This window comes from Phasianus colchicus, chromosome 20 (genome assembly GCF_987193195.1).
Source record: "Phasianus colchicus chromosome 20, bPhaCol1.hap1.1, whole genome shotgun sequence".
Classification (NCBI taxonomy): domain Eukaryota; kingdom Metazoa; phylum Chordata; class Aves; order Galliformes; family Phasianidae; genus Phasianus; species Phasianus colchicus.
Genome location: NC_143455.1, coordinates 2,197,705 through 2,218,164, shown reverse-complemented (window position 1 = coordinate 2,218,164; position 20,460 = coordinate 2,197,705). Strand labels below are relative to the sequence as shown.

Here is a 20,460-nt window from a genome sequence, read left to right as displayed (position 1 = left end):
ACCCTGCTGTGGCAGGGGGGTTGGAGCTTGATGATCCTTAAGGCCCCTTCCAACCCAAGCCATTCAATGATTCTATGACTCTAAACAATTTGTGAAGGAGAGATTCATGTAGAGACAGTATACGTGCAGTATTTATTTTCCCAGATCTATCACCACCACAAAGGGCAGTCACTGAATGATGAGGGTGATAAGGATGTAGGCCCAGCCTGGTGCCCCACTACTCGCAGCCCTGCGCTGTGAGGTCACCGACCAAGGGGCTGTGACAGCAGCGGGAGACGGCTGTGACCTCACTGAGCCTCCCTGCAGAAACTGGGGCGCGGCAGAGCCCAGCATCACTCGTGCCTGGACTCCGGTTGAGCGCAGCAGCGAGACTCGGAGGTGCGAACAAGAGTTGGTTTGGGCCGTGCTGTGGGGCTGCCGGCAGCAGTTCCTGGTGCTCAGCCCGCGGCATCGCCAGCGTTCCCCCGGCCCTGCCTGGCTCAGGCAGCCGGGGCCCCGCGGGGTGCGCTCGCAGCAGCGGAGGTGAGCGGTGCGGGGACACGGCCCCGGGGCGGGCGGCGGGGAGCAGGGCCGGGGCTCGGTGCTGAGGGACCGGGGCATCGCTGCTGCCGCTGCCCCGGGGACAGCGAGTGACCGCGGCCTCTTCTCTTTTGCAGCTGCCGACAGCTCCAGCCCGCTGCAGCGCCACTCAGGGGAGCGGCTTTCCCACCTCGGCTCTCCCCAGCCCACCGCACACCCGGGGCCATGCAGCTGCCCTCGGACTGGACCTGCCCCGTCTGTGGGCAGAACCGGGACGAGGCGGCGTACATGATGCCCTGCCTGCACCAGCTCTGCTTGGGCTGTGCGCTGCGGTGGGCAAAGCAGCAGCCCACCTGTGCTGTATGCAAGAAGAGCATCGAGGCCATCCGGTACTCGGTGTGGGCAGAGGAGGATTACCTGGAGTGCCCCATCCCGCAGCCTGCAGAGCACTCCGAGGAGGAGCAGGAGCAGCAGCAGGGCACTGCAGAGCCGCAGCTCGAGGCTCCCGAGCACGGCTTCCCACCCCAGGTCAGGGCGGACTTCTTCCGAGGTCATCCGGGAGACCTCGAACCACTGCTCCGGTGGCTCCAGCAGGAGCTCGAGATCATCACCGGAGATGAGTGGTGGGAGGTGATTGCAGCGCGGACCGCTGTCATGAACCTCCTGCGGACATACGGGCTGGACGAGGATGCCCTGATCCTGATGTGCGAGTCACATCTGGGAGACCGCACAGAGCAGTTTGTGGCGGGGCTCATGGACACCGTGACGGCCCTGTACGGCCCAGAGCTCCGCCGGCAGCAGGACAGCCGGGCTGCCCGTGAAGCAGGAGGGCAGGACGGCCCCGCGGCCACCCCCAGCCCCGCCGCCTCCCAGCAGGAGCCTCCCGCCTCCGGCCCGGGCCGCTCCGCCAGCCCTGCGGGCCCCGGCGCTGAGCAGCTCCCCGGCGTCCCTCATGGGGGGCCCGAGCCCCAACCCGCCGCCCCCGTGTCCCCGCAGGAGCCGCAGGAGCAGCCGGGGCAGGCGGCGGCAGCGGGCCCCTCCGCCCAGGGCACGGACCGCTCGCCTGGGGGGCCCCGACGCCCCCCGAAGAGGAGGGCCAGCAGCTGCCCCCCGGATTCGCCCCCGTCCCCCAAGAGGCGGCGCTAGGCCGGCACCCACTGCGCTGCTGAGCACGGCTCGGGGGTGGGGGAACAACAACAACCTCATCTGTGTTTACAGACAATAAAATATTTGCAAAAAAAGAAAATGTCTCCATGCTATTGATGATGAAGTTGGGTTTGCTGTCCCTCCCCACATCGGTTTCTCCCTCTCCTGATGCTGGGGGAGGACACAGAATCGTAAGTTTCGCAATCAGAATCCAGGAGAGAGTGCTCCTGTTTGCAGTTCACACTGAGCTGGGTGAATGGGATTAATGGCCACCTTTCGGTCATTTACTGATATCGGACCCCAAACACCAACCTGCATCTCTCACTTGAAACAAAGCTGAAATGAAAGAATCTCCGCAATCACAGAATCACAGACACGTAGGGGCAGGAAGGGACCTGAGGAAATCCCCCATCCAGACCCCTGCTAAGGCCAGCCCGTGAAGCACGGTACACAGGAAAGCACGAGAAGCAGCCTGCCGTGCAGTGTGCACCTGCTGTAGAAAGGAACCCAGACGGAGGCACCGCCCTCAGGTGGTGCTGCTTGTGAACCAGAGGGCTGGGTCAAAAAGAATCAAAGTATCAGAAAGCATAAACTTGTGGGAGGAAGGGATGCCATTCTGAGGGACCTCAGCAGAATTGAAAGGTGACCCGGGAGAATCTAATGAGGTTCAGCACAGCAGAGTGCCAGGTTTTGCACTAAGCATATATACAGACGGAAAGGAACAGCCCTTGAGAGCAGCCCTGCAGAGAAAGACCTGGGGGTCTGGTGGATGAAAAACTTAGCATGAGCCACATGTCAAGCACATGGCATCCCAGGCTCCATCAGAAGAGGGGTGGCAGCGGGGACAGGGAGGTGATTGTCCCTCTCTGCTCTGCCTTGTGAGGCCCCATCTGCCGTGTCCAGGCCTGGAGTCCCCAGTACAAGAAAGACAGGGAGCTGTTGGAGAGGGTCCAGAGGAGAGCCACAGAGATGATCAGGGCACTGGAGCACCTCCCCTACGAGGACAGGCTGAGGGAGCTGGGCTTGTTCAGCCCGGAGAAGAGAAGGCTGCGGGGTGAATCATTGCAGCCTTCCAGTACCTAAAGGGAGCCTACAAAGAGGAGGGGAGTCAACTCTTTGGAAGGGTAGATGACGGCAGGACAAGGGGAAACGGTTTTCTGTTGAGGGAGGGAAGATTTAGGTTGGATGTCAGGGGGCAATTCTTTACAGATGGAGTGATGAGGTGCTGGAACAGGCTGCCCAGAGAAGCTGTGAATGCCCCATCCATCCCTGGAGGTGTTCACTGGCAGGTTGCATGGGGCCCTGGGCAGCCTGGTCTAATGCTAGATATGGAGGTTGACGGCCCTGCATGCAGCAGGGGGTTGGAGCTTGAGGTCCCTTCCAACCCTGGCCATTGTATGAGTCTATGATCCTATGAATTCTTCCTGCACAGCTGGGAGGATGAAGCCAAACCTATCGCTCAGCCCTGGCTTGGAGCTGGGCAGTGGAGTAAGCACGTGTTCCCAGTTAGCAGGCAGAGATCCACCTCCTGCAGAGACTTCCGAGGCCACAGGCAGAACCTGCTTGGCGGAATGCTGAATATACCTGAAACAGGAGGTTGTCGGGGACTGGGAAGGGGCAGGATAGGGAGGGAGAGGAATTTATGGGTAGTGCTGGGGAAGGATGGCCAGGAAGTTGCTGAGCACAGGGAGATGGAGGGGAAAAAGATAAAAGCACAGGGTGGAGAAGCTATGAGATTTGACCCTCTGCTATGTGGCCATCCCGTGCTGAATGCTCCCCACTGCCTGTGCCTGGTGCCCTTAAAAGGAAAAAGTACATGGAGGGATGCTCCTTCCCTGTGTGAAAATGGGGCTGCTCACATAGCCTTCACACTGCCCTTCCTCCCCTCTGCCCAAAGGCCTCCACTCCCAGCGCCCATTCATCCTGTGCTGCCTCTGTTTGAGGAAGAGTTCCAGCTCCTGGAAGACACGAATCTGCTCCTTCCCATTGTATCACAAGCTAACAGGCTTGGACAGAGTGCTCCAGATTTCCCTCCAGGGGGATTCAGCAAAAGCTGTGATTTATCACGTTCTGCATCATGCAGCACTTCCCCAGGCTGAGTGTCGGCCCCAAACCATGCTTAAAATGTTCCTCCTGCCTGGTTCCTGACCTGAGTGTGACTCGGTGAGCAGGGCAGGACAGCGAGCATTTTATCCCTTCATTCAGGAACCCTAAAGCCCTCTGTGAATATTTGTCATCTCTCCGAGGCACTGGAACATTGCTGCCACTTTGGAGAAGCAGAAAATGAGTCAAGGACAATAAAGTGACTTTTGTTCACTCACATTGGAGTGGACCCAGGAATGTCTCTATGAATTTGGGGAGACCCAATTCTGAAGCAGGAGATGAGTTTTGAGGATTTTGCCACAATTCCCAAAGTTCTTCCAGTAATGGGATGGTGGCTGGATCTTTTGCATCCCTGGTGCAGAGCCTGGGCCCTGCCAAGGAGCTCGCTGATGAGTCTCCAGCACAGATTTCCTTTGGTTGAACATGTCACAGCCATGGAAGCTGGCTGGAGCTCTCCCAGGGCTACCATGAGCAGGAGACAGTGTGGATTTGTGGGGACCTGGACAGGATGTTCTCAGTGACACACAGTGATCGGGACCAGTGAGAAAGTCTCATCTATCTCCAGCTGCAGATCTGTGTGTTCTCCCTCAGTCCCAGCTCATGTTGGACCTACAGTGTACAAGCAGATCAGCCAACAGGTTCATCCCACATGAAAGCTGCTGCAGGTAAAACCAGAAAATACAGTTGTCTCGCCAGCAACCAGCAAGGCAACGACCAAACCCGCTGAGCGGGATGGAAACCGGTCAGGTAGCACCACTCAGCTCAGGGAGGCTGGGCTGGGAGCAAGGCAACGGGAAAGTTTAGAAATCACTTGTCAGCCTACTTCCAGATGTGTGTTTGCATGTCCAAAAGTCAATTCGGAAGGCACTGGAGGAATGTGTGTGACCTCTCACTGCTCGTTCCAGCAGAACTGCCTGCAGCTCCTGGAGATGTTGAGTGCCTTCTGAGAGCTGCTGGGGCAGTGGTTCCTCAGAGGGCTGAGGGTGATGGAGGGGTGAGCTCAGCTCATAGGGCTGCAGGATGAAGCTGGAAGGAATCAGAGAATCATTAAGGCTGGAGAAGAGTAAGATCACCAGGGCCAATCCCATCCCATCTGCGCCATGCCACTAGCTCATGTCCCTCAGTGCCACATCTCCATGCTTCTTGAACACCCCCAGGGAGTGATTCCCCCCTCCCTGTGCAGCTTGTGTCAGTGCAGCAGCACTCTTTTCAAGAAGAAATTGTTCCTGATATTCAACATGAACCTCCCTTGGTGCAACTTAAGGCTGTTACCTCTTGTCCTATCACTAGTTCCCTGGGAATCCTCGGCATTCTAGATGAGGACTGGGATGCATACAGGAGCATTGATGGAGATGGCATCATTTGGAGGGCTTGTTCAAGCTCTTCCCTTTCAGTGGGTGATGGCTCAACTCCAGTTATTTCTTCCTTCAGCTCCTCTGGGATGAATTCTGCAATAGGAGCTGTGCCTTTGGAGACATTCAGCCTGGCTCAGAGGTCTGGAGAACTCAGAGATATTCCCAAAAATGGAGGGGATCTGCTGTGCCCTTTTACAAAAGCTAAGGGCCATTGGCTGGAGCTGGCAGATGATGAACATGGGACACATGAATGTACAGTTCATCCCACGAGGGCTGGCAGATCTGGGGATCTCCTTGCCAAAGGACATTGTGGCTGTAGAAAGTTTTCATGGATTCAAGGAAATACTGAATAAGCATCTGAAAAAAAGAGATCTGTTGAGATTTGCTAAACCAACAAACCACACTGGGCCCAGGAAATGTTGCATGCAGAAAGAATCCAGAGAGTGGGAGAGTATCTAGGGAACAGACTGCATCTGCTTCTCCTAATCTTACCCCTCCCTGGTCATGTTTATTCTATTGCCATTTTATTGGATTTTACCCAGGGTTTGAGTGTCAGCTCCTCCAGCGACATGAAACCCTCCTCTTTCCTTCCTGAGGTATCCAGAAAGAGAAGATAATGTGATTATGGGAATTGACGAAGGGAGGGAGAAGTCAAATGTTCAAAACTAGGGGCATGGGGTGGGGGAATCCCATGATAAGCTGCTCCCATGCTACGTGCCACCCTCAGTGACTGCCTGGAGATGTGATGGCAGAGGGATGAGGATAAGTCCCAGTGGCAGGGGTCTTCTCCAGGGGACAGTCAGCTCCAATGGGGCTACGGGGCACAGGAGGGTTTTATGGCACAGTGGGACCTCCAGTGGATCAGACATCCATGAGAAGGTGCAAAGATCTGCCTGAACCTCATCAAGAGCCTCTGCAGGAGCCCAGGCATTGATGGAGGCAGGAGGTGGGCAAACCAGATATTTGGTCTGAACTAACAGAAGGCTCAGGAGGAAAAAGTCCTCCTGTGTCTTCAATTATTATCAGCAAAATCACATCTTGGACCTTCCTTCTCTCAGATAAAGGTGGTGGCAGGGACCTCAGGCAGGGCATTGCATCTCTGTTCAAATGGGGTTCCAAGCAGGATCCAAAATGCATTGGATAGGAGCTCTTTCATCCCTAATTTATTTTGCTGGTGTGTGACCACAGCTAATGGGAGCCTCTCATGCAAGTCACTCCTCTTCCCTTTAATCATTTAGAGGGGCTCCTTAGCAAGCTGCCTCGTGACCTGTAATGTATTGCAGCAAAAACCACACATCTGGACACAATCAGCCCCATGTGGCCATCAGGGCTGGGAACGGGACCCTCTTGTCCCTGAGCCCTGGGCAGGACAGCATGGGAGGACATGAGATGGCACTCAGGGTGCTGGGCCAGGGGCAGGATGCACGCAGACATGGGGAGCAGGAGAGTTTGTGTTTCTCCTTGAGGGATAATTTCACTTCACGGTGTTTTACTTTTTATATAAAAATCTGAAACCTAAAATATTTCCTGTGAAAGGAACCAAAGGAAAAAAATACCGGTTTGGGGACAAAACTGCTTCCAGTAGGAAAGCTGTTGCTGTGCTTTTGCCTGGAGGAAATTGCAGTCATGGTACTAAGGAGGTAGCATCCTGATGGGGAGCAATGGGGCTGCATCCAGCAGCAGTGTGTGTGTGGGAGGAGGGACGTTTCCCATTCAAAGCAATCTTTTCCAAGCTACTGAGATATCAGGTTTAATAGATTTAATAGAAGCAGAGAGCTGAAATTCTTGAGGCAGCTTTGGCAGTCTAACGAATGTATATGTTCCATGCAGAGTATTAAGCCAGAGTTAGAGGGCAGCTCAGATAGCAGCAGTCTGGAGTGAATAATGTTACAAGTTCGTTGCTATTAACCTAAAACCAAATGTTATAAATCCAGGAAATTTGGAGCTGAGGTTAAGCATCAAGGAATTCCAGGCATGCCAGGAATGCAGAGATCCGCACACAGCACCTGTGGTGCACCCGGGGGGAGGGGGGACATAGAGGGAGGATGGGAGAAAGTTACAGCTGAGCAGCCCCAGTGAAAGCAACTCCATGCAAAGAAATGGGGAGGAATAATAAATGCGTTTGCACAGAGCTCTGTACGTGGCTCTGGGTGGCTGACCTGCCTGCACACGCTCAGCCTGCTGCACGTGCAGGCTGTGGTTAGTCCTCAGTACAAATGAGAAGCAGAGAGCCAGCGGACTAAAATGAGGGGAAAATGAATTTTTGTGCCTATGGAGGGGATGTTTGGAATGGGTGATGGGGCTGGGTATGCAAAGAGCCAAACTGAGCACGTGGCAGATCCATGCCATTTCCCAACAGCTTCCCACCAGAGATGCTGCCAGGTGGGTGTTCCTGCAGCAGGGGCACATCTGGCCACAGCAGCTCTGGAAGAGCAGCAACTGGCCCAGTAAAAACCAGTAGGAATTGGGGCAGCATGCCTGGGAGACTGGTAGGTCATAGGAAGGTTCAGCAAAACACACAGGGACCCTGAAGTGATGCCAGAAGGGCTCGGGCCAGACTGAAGTGCTGGGGCACAGCAGTGTGTGGTGGGGGGCCCTGATGGAGGACACTGCTGCTTCCCACTGTCACTGGTGATTTGCATGCAGCCCTGCACCGTGCAGCACCCCGATTAATGCCCGCCGACAGCTTGCTGTGTGATGCAGCAGCATTAACCCCTGCAGTGCCAGCAGCAGGCAGGCAGGAGTTAATTAGATTGGAATGCGGATTAATCGCAGGTTCCCTGAGCTCCTCACTGCTTGCTCTTACAAAGCGATGGAAAATGACAAATATTTATCCCCACTGTGACTGCAGCCCTTTATCTTCCCACATCACCATCAGGCTTTTCCAGCCCGGCGTTCGGCAGGGAGCGTGTAAGCAGATACTATATAAGGGTAAAAGCTGGTTTGGGCAGCTGTCAGCCTTTGCATTCGCTGCATTCCTGGGAGGAGAGGCGAGGGGAGGAGCCGTGGGGCAGGGGTGCTCCTGGATTCCAGGTGTTGCTCGGATAGTGGGGAGCATGATGCTCTCAGTGGGAACAGGTTTGTGGGCCCTGACGGGGGATGGGGATGGACTCAGTGCCAAGTGCCCCTCTGCAGCCCTACAACTGCTTCCTTTGAGAGCCTGGGCTGGGGGCTGGGAGAACCACCCAGGTGGCTCTGTCCCCCAGGGTCACTCTGTTCCCTGCTGATGTACTAATGTCCTTGGGTGCAGTCTCTGCTTGCTGCTGGGACGTCTCCTTGCTTGCTGCAGGGCTGAGATTCGGTGCTTTCTGTCAGCCTGGAGCTCTGCAGGCCCTCCTGAGCTGTTCCATCCTAAGGCAGTGTTTGCACCACGCAAAGCCACCACTTCTCAGTGGGCGCTATTCAAACACAGAACTGTGAAAGCACTCTCGCTCTCTACTCATTTCCACGTGGTTTTACCCTGAAAAATCTCTTGACTCATCCAAGCTGTCCTGGAGGCATCTGTGGAGGCTGAGCAGAGAACGATGCGAAAAAGGGGTATTTTATTTTTCCCAGGATCAGGTTTAGTTTCCACTCAGTGATGAGATGTTGGTTCTGGAATAACCATACATATATCAGCCACATCACAGTGCCCCATCTATGGCACTTGTGGGCTCTGCAGCTCTCCCATGACACACGGATACTCACACCAGGAGCTGTGCCCAGCTGGCAGAACACAGTAGGGTTCATCCTCCAGCAGAAGCAGCCCTTCCTGCAGTGCCTTCAGCAAAGTCAAAGGAGACCAAGGTTATATCTGGGGTAATTAATAGCCTGCATGCTTGTTTTGCAAACAGCCTTTTCAGACAGTCAGACCAATCTCACCCATCTTAAACAGGTGAGAAAAAGCACAAGTCTGATTAAATATAAAATCATCAAATCATTTGCAAATCAATTTTATCTTCTTTCTAAGGCTCTGCAAAGCACTGTCACCATGGTGGTTGGCCTTCATCTGCATGTCTGAGCTTGGAGCAATTTCTGAGGAATGCGAGTTAGACCCTGGTTTCTTTGTGGCCTGACACAGGCTGCACCCACACCAAGGTGGGAAATGGGAATGCTACCTGCATGGGAGCAGGAGGGTGTCATGGGAGTGGGGGAAAGATCACAGGAATGAGGAGATGGTCATGGAGATGGGGAGATGATGAGAGGAATGGGGAGATTGTCACAGGGATGGGAGATGGTCATGGGAGAGGGGAGATGGCTGTGGGAATGGGGAGATGGGCATGGGAGTGGGGAAATGATGGGGATGGGGCAGGGATCAGAGGAATGGGATGACCATGGGATGATCACTGTACTGAGGATATGGCTATGGGAATAGGGAGACAGACAATCAGGGAACACAGTGATGCTCACAGAAATGAAGCTGTGTTGGGGAGATGTCCATAAGAATGGGGTGATGCTGATGGGAACAGATCATGGCCATGCTGGATGCACTCTGCTTCCTGGGAAGCTGTGCTCTTTCAGCCCCTGCTGCCATTCCATGGGAGCGGTTCCACAAGACTGGCATTTCAGTCCCTCTGGGAGCCATTTGGTGGTACCCACCCCTTCCTGCCCTTCCCTGTGTTTGACTCCCTGTGCTCTATTTGCAGAGCTCACAACCTGGTGTTGTCCTGGGGGTTCACTGCTCCCACGTCTGCTCATTCTTACCCCCAGGGAACTCAAAGCAGAGATTGATTTTCCCATCCCCTCTCTCCAGCCCAGGGTTTGGCATATGAGCCAAATCTTTCCCAGGTCGATGACCACTGATAGCTGAGTATTGGCTTGCTAATTAAACGGGTAGGGTTCAGTCAGTCATTAAATGGGATTGAATTAAATTGAATTAGATCATGGCTGGGGGCTACATCCCAGGGTGAGCCTGGCTGTCAGGGCTCCCTGCACATCATACCCAACTGGCACACGTGGGCTGAGATCTGCTGCGTTAGGTGTGTGATGGAGGATTGCATCTGGCAAGAGCATCCCCAGGAGCAACCCTGAATGCACTGCACTCATCAGTGGGTTTCAGGGGAGGGGTTCTCAGCTGGCCTCAGCCAGCAGCAGGATGCTGGTGTTGGAGAGCCCCAGCTGTCCTGCTCTGAAGCCAAAGATAAAATAGGAGCAAAGGAGGATTATAAAGACCAGCTGTGTTGTACAGACCAGATCTGTGAGTGTGGTATGATAAATCACTGTGATAATGGAAAGAGACCTCCTTTTCCCCTTTTATCTCATCCCTTGCACAATGGTGAACTGGGTGATGACAGATATCCTTCATGCCTGAAGGACCAAGAAGTGATGCATCAGCACGAATAGAAAAGACTACGCAGCAAAAGAGGCGTAACTCACAGAAATGGGATCTCACTGAACATGGGAGATGCGGGCGGCTGGGATGTGCTCCTCTAGCCCTGATCTTCACTATTCCGTGCTGGTGGCACTGGGATGTGCCTGAACTGGGGATACCTAGAGCCACCACCCCAGTTGGGTTGTTCCCAAGCACAGCTCCAGCCATGTGGGATGGCAGAGCCAGTACCAAGCCTGGAAGCACCGAGGACTACGAGCACCTCCCAGCTAGAATTTGGGTCTCTTTGTGAACACCTGGACACTGGCCCAAGGGCCAGAATTATTTATGTGAAGACCAGAGAAAGGTCAGGGTGCCAGGATGCTCATGTGAGCAGGCAGCAGCACGGCTATAAAAAGCCCCGTGATCACTTTCCAACTGGTGATTCAACAACAAATGCAAAAGTAATATTGAAGCTGCCCGCTGTGCCAACTGCTGGCTGTCGGCAGCAATAAAAATGCCGTAAATCAGCTGCAATTAAAGGCTGTATGGAGCCGGGCAGGAGGCTCTGGCTGAAGCTGGGAAACTCCCCGGCACGCCGAGATCACCGCGGCAAACCCTGCACGCCATTACTTGCATGCAATGGGTGATGGTTGGTGCTGCAAGGCTGTGGCTTGCTTCGGGTTTTATAGAGTTGGGAGAGTTGGAAGAGCTGGTGTCTGAGCACAAGGTGAGATTTGGGAATGCTTTTCCTCCTGGAGCTGGGATGTACTATGATGAGTTCAGTTCCCAGTGCAGGTCCTGTCGTGCTCTGCCACTGATTGTGTCCAGCGGTCCCCTGAAGCTGAAGACAGCCTGGTCCAAGTGTCCCTGCAGCTCTCAGCATCTCACCCTCTCACCATGAGCCCTGTACCTGTGTCCCAGCTTTGCTTCTCTTGCTCATGGACACAGCCAAGGCTCTGGATGTTGAGGGCATAGGAGGGCATTGGATATGGGAACTTTTGAATGTGACACATCTCAGAACAATCGTTGGGCTTGCCCAGCCATGAATGGGACATGCCATTCAGATCAGAAAACATTGTGGCAGTGTGGGGAGAGGGACAGGCAGGACAGGGAGAGGACAACCAAGCAATAAATAGGATCTACTGCTAGGGCAGCCAAGGTGGCTGCTGTACACATAGAAACATATCAGCCATGCTCACAGAGATGGTGCACGAGGGAGCACACTGCCAATGAACCCCACATTTGAAAGAGGGCGAGGAAGATGTGACGAGCTCATCCTGCTGGCATCCAGGCACATAAATCACAGCTGTGCTGGGCAGAGGCTGGTTCTGGGTGAGGCAGAGCCCCACCAGGCAACATGCCCTGTATAGGTGGATACATGGGAAAATGCCACTGTTTTCTTCATGGTTTTTGAAATCTGCAACATCACAGCCAGGCTGGGATAGGTGGTCTTCTGAGATCCATTCCGCCTTGAAGTACTGTATGATCCTATGATGCCTCAGAAATGTTTCTTTCTGCCTTTTCACTATCTAATGGCTGAATCCTTTCCTCTTAAAAACAGCCCAGAAAATGGCAAGCACTACTGCGATATGAGCAGGAGGAGGATCTTGTTGGGGATCTGCCTGCTCCCAGCCAGCCAGCAGTGGCCAGCAGCTCCCAGCCCTGCAGCACGGTGCCCTGGGGCCAATCTCAGACATGGTGAGCTGTGCGGGAGGAGGAAAGATCTCGCAGACACATTCCTGCTTCCCGGGGAAAGGGAGGCTCAGGTTTCGGGTTTTTTAACAGGCTTGTGAACAAGCCCTCCTTTTCCTCGAGGGAAGAGAAATGCATGCCAAACCCAGTGCGGAGGGTGGAAGGCGAGGTGGTGAAAATCCTGTTCTACCTTCCCAACCTCTGCTCCTTGCCAACGGGACGGATGGAAGAAAGGGGAAGGAAGAGAGGAAGCAAAGAGCAGGTAAGCACAGGTCCCCATCTGGGTCTCGCTCCCAGCATGATTGCAACAGGTTGATACGAGCCAGTCTCATCCCACATCCTTCACGTCATCTGTTCTCCTCTGAAGGCACCAGTTGGCGTTCTGCAGAACATCCCATGTCTTGCACAAGCCGTCATACATGGCCTCATGCTTGTTGGAGGCTCGCTGGGACAGAACACCTGTCCTTCACTCTGCTGCTTGGGCCTTGCCTCAGTTGCTGCAGAGGTGGCTATTTTTGCTGATCTGACATCAGGTTCACAGCAGCCTGTCCGACAAACTATTGTGCAATCCCCTTTGTGAGTAAGAAGCAGACTTTCCATTCCTGATTTAGCTAAGTTTTTAAACTCTCCAGGCCTAAAATATATGGTGGGTGAGACAATGAAGCTCATATTTGGTGCTGATCCATGCTGAGAGAACACCTCCTGTTTCGGAACGTTTCCTATTGACATATGCGATTAAAAAAACAGCATGGCCCTAGAGGACAGCATGCCTCGAGAAATAAGTGTAACCTCATCTTACTGTAATTTGTTACATCCTGCAAGGCTTTGAATCTCAAGCATTAAGCACGAGGCTTGAATTTCCAATTCCTTTCAAGCTTCCGCCATGTACGTGTTTACTACAAAGTCGTTTTATTGCAGAATAACTTTCATTTTATTCCTACAAATGCACTTGTCTGGGTTTTGAACCTACGTAACAAAGCTGCCAGATTTTACACCAGCATTTCTGCCTTTTCCTCACGCCTTCTTTCTGAAGGTGTCAAAACACATCAAGCACGATGTGATCTCACCACCGAGATGGCCGAGGTGAGAAAAAACCTCGTTACTGCACGGAGACTGAAGGGATGGAAAGAAACTGCATCTGCCCGGAGTCACAGCAAGCCAGGATTCAAATTAGAAACCAAATTCACATGGATTTTATTCCCACGTCCCTTGTCACCACCTTGATCACATCCACGCATACACAAATCCTACATTTAAATATTTAATTCTGGCTCGGTATTGTTCAGCACTTGAAGTTACCAAGGACAGTTTGACCCAGAAAGGTGCTGAGCCGTCCTGCTTAGCAAGGCTGGGGGTTCCTGAGGGATCCCGGAGCCAGGCTGTGAGCCCTGGAGATGTGCCCAAACGCTGCCGCAGCCGGAAAGCAGGGCAAGGAAGGGGACACAGGTCCCTGCAGGGAGCAGCCGTCAGAGGGCACAGGATGAGGCTGGTGGATGCTGGTGGCCCTCGAGGGTTGGAGCTTCACGGTCCTCGAGGTCCCTTCCAACCCAAACCACAGCTGGGGGGCGAACAGCCCACGGAGGCTGCGAGGTCCTTCCCAACTCAAACCATTCTGGGATTCTCTGCTGGGAAATGGTTTCTATCTGCTTTTCCAGGCTCCTGGAGAAGACAACGGTGTCTGTGTGTCAGAGACACGCGGTGGGTGTGGGCAGTGCCTCCCAACACCGCTCTGGATACAAATAATGGTGTGATAATCAGAACTTCGTGCTACGTCCCTGAGAGGCGCTACGTGACATCTGTGGGATCCCCAAAGGTTTTCCACAGAAATCGCTTTCTAAAAGACGAGTCATCACGCAGCTTGCCATAGGACAGCGTTTTCTCCGCGACGCTTCTATTTTTTTGTCCTTTTAAAAGACACCGCATGCCTAAAAATGGAAGTTCTGTGAGCGCAGCAGCAGGACGCGTGTGCGCTGCGTGCCCAGCGCTTCCACCGCTCCCTGCTGCATCCGAGCGAGGAACGGATAGGAGCCCACAGAGCCCCCGAACCCCGCACGGAGCCACAGCGCTGTGCCGCGCCGGGAGCACCAGGCCCTGCCGGGCGGCACGCACCACCGCCAGCCCCGGGCTGCCGCGGCGGGTCGTCGCCCTCATCTCCCTGTGAAGCAGGCGGGATCCCCGCGCCTCCAGCGCTGCCCTCCGCGGGGCCGCCGCCCGCCCGGCCCGGGCCCTCCGAGGGGGAGGCGCGCGCCCGCCCAGCGCTGCGGCACCGCGCGCACCGCCCGCTGCAGCGCCGTGAGCGCGCCGCGCCCCCCGCCGGGCGTGCTGCAGCGCGGGGCGAGGCCCGCCGCGACGGGCGTGGCGAGCGTCCAGTGAGAGGAGAGTTTGGAGCCGAGCGGCCAATGGGAGCCGCGGGGCGGGGCGACGCGAGGAGGCGGGGTTTGGAGGGTAGCGTGCGGAGGTTGCTATGGCCGTGGCCGCGGAGCGGCCGCGCGGCGGACCAATGGGCGAGCGAGCGGCGGCGGACGGGCGCGTGAAGGAGCCAATGAGCGCGCGGCGTGCGGCGGCGGCGGGGGCGGGGCTCGCGGCGGCGGCGAGAGGGGGGCGGAGGGCTCGGTGTGGCGCTAAAGGCGCGCGGCGGGCGGGGGGCGGAGCGGCGCGGTGCTGAGGAGCCGGCGGGCGGCGCGAGCTGCGGGGCGCGGCGGTGAGCGGCGCTGCACAGGTGGGGCGGCGGGCCCGGCCCGGGCATCTCCCGCTCCCGGGGGGCGGCCGAGGGAGGGGGGGCCGGCGGCCGGGATCGGGGCGGCGGGGGCGGCGCCGAGGCGCGGGTCCGACACACAAAGACCCCTTGTGCCGCGCGGCCGCCCGCTCCGCGCCGAGGGGAGGTGGCCATTTTCTGCCGCTCCGCCGCCGCGCGGGGCCGGCCGGGGAGCGCCGCCCTTTGTGCTGCGGAGGGTCCCGGAGCGGCCCGGCCCCGCGCCCTTTTGTTCGAGGCCGGGGCGCTTCTCTCGATTCCTTCGCTTTTTTTTGCGTGGTTCTTTTTTTGTTTTTCTGTTTTTTTCCCTCCTCCCGCCGGCAGCGCCGGATCCCTGCGTGGGAACCGCTCTCGTTTGGGTGTTCCATGTAAATGCCGTTGTTCGCGGCGCGGGGCGAAGCGGGCGGCCTTTGTGTGTGCGCCGCGGGGGTGGGAGCGGCGCTGCGGGGCGGTGGGCGCTGCGCTGCGCTCCTGTCGGCCCCGCGCGTCCCCGAGGCCCGGCGCTGCGGCTCCCATCGCCTCCCGTCCTCTCTTGGCTGCTCGCTGTTTTTTCCTGGCTGAGAGCTGCGGTTATTCCGCGCGGGGTCCTGCCGGCGTCTTCCCTTCTCTTTTCTGGAATGCTTTAAATGTTGAGTCATCGCCTCTGGGTTTGAATTAGACGGCGTGCAGCGAGCGGTCTGCTCCCGCGCCGAGGGTTCCGTGCCTTACGTTGAGCTGGGCCGGCCTCGCGATCCTCCTCGCCGTGCGCGGAGACACAGGCGTTGTGCTTCGTGCGCGTTGCGGAGCTGCCGTGCCGTGCTGCGATGACGAATGCGGTTTGCCAAACCTTCCCTGCTTTCACGGCGTGCTCCCGTAGTGTTCAGCATCCGTAGCGAGGCAGGGAACGATCAGGCAGGTCTGTGCGAGGTGTCTGCCTTGACCTTGTTGCTCTTCGGGCAGCTGCAGGCAGAACTGCAGAGCCCGCGAGCCCTGGATGTAGCGGTGCTGCTAACAGGGTGCCGTGCCCACCCCCTAAATAGATGCACTTAGATGAAATGGGCGTGCAGAAGCTCCCATCAGCAGTTCTTCATTCACCTTCATCTGTGAAGCTGCTGGAAAATCCAACATCAGTACTCAACTCACTGCCTTGTGCCTCGAGGTAAACTCGAGAGGCAGGCATTCCTTATTCTTAATGTGGTCACGTCATTTGTTCACAGTTGGCAACAGGAGCGGGCTGTAAAAGTGCAAAGTCTTGGAGCTTTAGGATGACGATGAGCTTGAAGGCTTGTTGGAGCTTCTGAAGTTCTTGTTTGTAGTTGAAAATCAACTCTTTGTTAAAGTAAACGGCCTGGTGTCACTATTGTGCTCCATTACTGTAGTTAGCTGTGTGTTGAATGTTATTTATGTATAATATTTGCTATTCAGTAGAAGTTGTGCTTCCCGGCAAGCTTACGTTAGAATCACCTCTCCTTTTTTTAACCACCAGATATAGGTGCATGTTGTTCTTGCTGTTGCTGCAGTGTGTCTCTTGCTGGTGTCCAACTGGACTTGGTTTGTGCTGCTTTTTCTGTAGCGGGTCTGGGATGATATGTGAAAAATCACTGACTTCTGGACAGTGATTTAATCATTCAGAGGACCACTGCTGATAGGGGCTCCCAGTTGTATGGCAGTTTCATGGAAAGCCTTCACACTACGCCATCACCTATGGGAAGATGCAGATGTTGGTGGCAGACCATTTAATTGGTGTCACAGCTCCGTTTGTGGATAAGAGTGCAATATGTAACACGCTTCTTGCTTTTCTCCTTTGCAATGCACAGGTTAACTGATAGAGGACACCTTCCCTTCCCACAATGGCACAGAGATCTGGGCAGGAAGATCCCGAGAGATACCTCTTTGTGGACAGGGCTGTCATCTACAACCCTGCCACCCAGGCTGATTGGACTGCCAAGAAGTTGGTGTGGATTCCTTCAGAGCGCCATGGTTTTGAGGCAGCCAGCATCAAGGAGGAAAAGGGGGATGAAGTGTTGGTTGAACTGGCAGAGAATGGGAAGAAAGCGTTAGTCAATAAAGATGACATTCAGAAGATGAATCCCCCCAAGTTCTCAAAGGTGGAAGACATGGCAGAATTAACCTGTTTAAATGAAGCCTCTGTATTGCATAATTTAAAGGATCGGTATTACTCTGGGCTCATCTATGTAAGTACTAATTACTGGGTTCATTACGGTTGCTCATTCAGCTAAAGTTTATCTGATTGCCATTCCTTTACTTATTTGAAATGGAGGAAGTGGGTCTTGGCTCTGGTTTTGATAACGTAAATGCTTTGTGTCCTTTGCATTTAGATTAGCCCTGTGTCTTTTTCCATGCTGTGTGCAGGTCAGGAACTCTGTTGTCATAAAACAAATAATAAAAATTTCTCCTATGGAAATAATTCTGCAAGCATCTTTCAAAAATAGAATGCTAAATGGCAGCTCTGGGTGCTTAGCTCATGTGGCTCATTAGAGCGCTTGCCTCAGACATGCTTAACTGATACAGTGAATGGTATCAAATGGCTTGTTTGAACTGAGAGATTACAAAACCTAACTTTGCTGAATAACTGCTCTTTAATTGCTCGTATGAATAAACATGTATCTTGTTTTAACTTGCTGTCTATTAAAAATGGTAATAAGAGGTGAATTAAAAGCTGGGAAGTGCTAGGAATGCAGAATGTCTAATATCAACTCAGTGGGCCAGGAAAGAATGCGTTCAAAGTGCTTAAAATCAATAAGATAAAGCTTTCTTTTTCAGCAGTTTCGAAGCACTAATTGAAAGATGTGGTTTATTGCCATCTTTCTTTTGAGTCAGGAATCACAGATCCATTGGGGCTATTTCTTCCTTGAACAACACTGAGTGCTGTCTGTGGCATACAGATCAGAGGAGCTCCTTGTCTCTTGGTGGACTGACTGCACACTGGCTCGTAGCTTTTGGTGATACTCGGGCTCAACAAGCAGCTCTTCTATCTCAAGTGACTGGAACATCTGCTTAAACACTTGGCTTGTTTTAATAAACGCTTGTTCTAAAGCTTAAATCCATTTTTATGTAGTTCTGCTAGTCAGTTGGCTCATTTCTCCTGTCCACCTAGGCATCAGAGGACCCCTGGTAATATTTGGATTTAATAGATCTCTTTGTACTTGTGCTTCTGTGTTCACTTCTGTGTGGGTTTTTGCTTTTTGCCATTCCAAGGCCTTCCACCAAGAGACTGAGCTCAGCAAAAAATGCTTCTGGAATGCTTCCTCTAAGCTTATAAGTAAACTAAATGGATAATTAGTAAGGACTGGATTGAGAATTAAAAGTCAACAAGTTGATAAGTCAAATATTCTGTGTGTGTATCAATGATAGTGCTAGTTATGGAAGTCATTACATCCTCTCTACCAATACTGCTTTATAATGAGAGCTAAAAGGCGTAGACCTAGATTGGTGCTTGCTTGGATATTTAAGGACTCCATATATTAAATGTAACCACAGTCTTTCTGGGGGTTGGTGCTAAGAACCTCTCACTCTTCATACAGGCAAATGTGCTACTGTGTTACTTTGGATGAATGACAAACCAAAATCCCCTCTGTCTTGCTCAGTGGCCAGATTGTTATGTATAGCTTACAGGTAGCTCATCTATTTCTAACCCTCTCCTGCTTCCCAAAATGGTGCTTTCTGTTTCCATGCTTGAGCTGTGGAGGCGCAGGCTCTGGAACTTGGTTCCTTGGCACTGAGGGACTGCTGTCACATAGGAGGATTACTGCATCCGTATGTTAGTGGTGACCTCCCCCGCCCCCGAGCTGGAAGTTGGTTGGGATCAAGAAGCTAATGGATTTGTTGGCCTTAACTGGAGGTCTGAGCTACAGCAACATTGCTGGAGGATGCTGCTTTTACCAAGAATAGTGTGTGTCTGTGCACCTGGAATAATGGCTTATTTGAAGTTAAAACTCTGCTTGCTTTGTGGAGGGGGAGGAAACCACTGTTAGGAGTACTGCTGGAGGCTGAATATTGGCAAAGAGAATAGGCCACAGAAGTTTAAACAGCAGCTTGAGCTGGTGGGATTTTTAGTGCAGTTCTGCTCTTTCTCAAGGATCCCTGTTTCCTCAGCCTTGCACCTGCTTTGCTGCTGCTGACTGCACACCCAGGAGCCATTGCTATTGCCTGGTAACCTGCTGATGTGCATCTGGCATGAAAAGCCAGAGTTAAGAGCTGATGAAGTGAATTATAGGAAACTGACCTTGGCAAGAATCAGTTTGAGGCAAGTCTGGATTCCCAGGTGCTCTGATAATAACCAAACTGATGTTCATTCTAGTGCTGACCTTGAATAGCTGAGATAGCGATGGTGAATCCGATGTGCTTTCTATTAATTGCTAACCAGTAGTGGACGGAGTTGCCTTTCTAGGAAGGAGGTGTGACTGGAATAGAGTCATTTCCCTTCAGTCCCTAGAAGGGAAACAAGCTGTTAAATCTGACTGACAAGTCTAGTAACCTATCATTTACCTCTTCAGAATGAAACTAGTGGGGGAGCAGGGAGAGTTGACTACGTCCAGCAGGTGCCAAGTCGCATGGGCTGAGTGCTGGTGCTTGTCTCATTGAGAAGAGTTCCATGCAGCATCTAAGGAGGGATGGTAGGGAGTTCTGGAACCTGTAGCATCTGTGGTATCTGTCCAGTGGCATAATCTTGAGTTGTTGTGTTACTGTGCAGGTGGTGAGCATGAGTGGAGAACTGGAGACTGGTGGTTTGTGAGAGTATGTTGTCTGTACTTGGTCCTGTCTTTATTGCTGGTCTCTTCATGATGACACAAAAGACAAAAGGCAGCAAGGTTTGCATGGAATCTGCTGAGACGAGGTTGGAGTGTGAACTCTGGTGAGCCCAGTCATGTGGAGGAGACAAAATGATTTCATTTCCTCCTCCATCTTTAATATCACCTGTTCTGCTTCTTGCCATAAGGTTTATTTTCAATGTAGCTGAAGAACATTAAAATATCTTTCCTAGAGAAAATGTATTGTTTTTGCAGTTTATTCTGAAGCAAACTATATTCGCACCAAAAGAGGGGCAAGCCTGTCATTATGGCTTCTTGTACGTGGACTTTTCTCCTTAACCCACTGACAGTTAAGCACGATCCCACACAGTCTTGAGTTCCACAGATGATCTGTGCTCATGCTGATTTTTATGGTGAAAATCCAAGCCTTATGCTTCTCTAGGGATATCCACATTTCTTTTGGTAGGGATATATCATGTGGATCTCTAATACTCTGCCTGCTCTGGAATGGCCAGCCATAACCCTAGCCTCAGTCTGTAATTAGTAGTCTCTTTCCTTGCTGTAGATCAAGGACTGGAGGCAGTTGGTTGTGAGTGTAGCCAGGGGAATCCCCAAGGGCTGAGAGGTTGTTGGGAAGGTTTGGATCAATAAGGCTTTGCTCAGACTGGTTATGTGCCAGTTCTTCAGTGTCCTTGTGCCTGATGAACTGCCTTCTCAGTGCCTTCTGGGGATGCTGCTGTAAGGGAGGAGTCTGCCTTTAGTCACGAGCTTTGGGTTTTTAGCTTAAAGATGTTCCCTCACTTATGTTTGCAGTAGTGTTCTACGTGCAGGTCTTGTAAAGACTTCCAACTA

General features: G+C 53.2%; 2 protein-coding genes across 3 annotated transcripts in view; both read left to right on the top strand.

Moving 5' to 3' along the window:
* Positions 1 to 735: 735 nt before the first annotated feature.
* Positions 736 to 2,838, top strand: LOC149915345 (uncharacterized). Its single transcript, XM_090121820.1, has one exon. It carries the CDS (start codon positions 745 to 747, stop codon positions 1,663 to 1,665), a length of 921 nt encoding a protein of 306 aa, XP_089977946.1. The 5' UTR covers positions 736 to 744; the 3' UTR covers positions 1,666 to 2,838.
* An 11,886-nt stretch (positions 2,839 to 14,724) lies between these two features.
* MYH10 (myosin heavy chain 10) overlaps positions 14,725 to 20,460 on the top strand; it is a 93,520-nt gene continuing 87,784 nt past the window's right edge. For both annotated transcript variants that reach the window (XM_031599203.2, XM_031599205.2), the window contains exons 1-2: positions 14,725 to 14,824; positions 16,654 to 17,031. In XM_031599203.2, the coding sequence (XP_031455063.1) occupies positions 16,687 to 17,031 (345 nt within the window). In that variant the 5' untranslated portion in view covers positions 14,725 to 14,824; positions 16,654 to 16,686. The remainder of the gene's footprint in view (positions 14,825 to 16,653; positions 17,032 to 20,460) is intronic.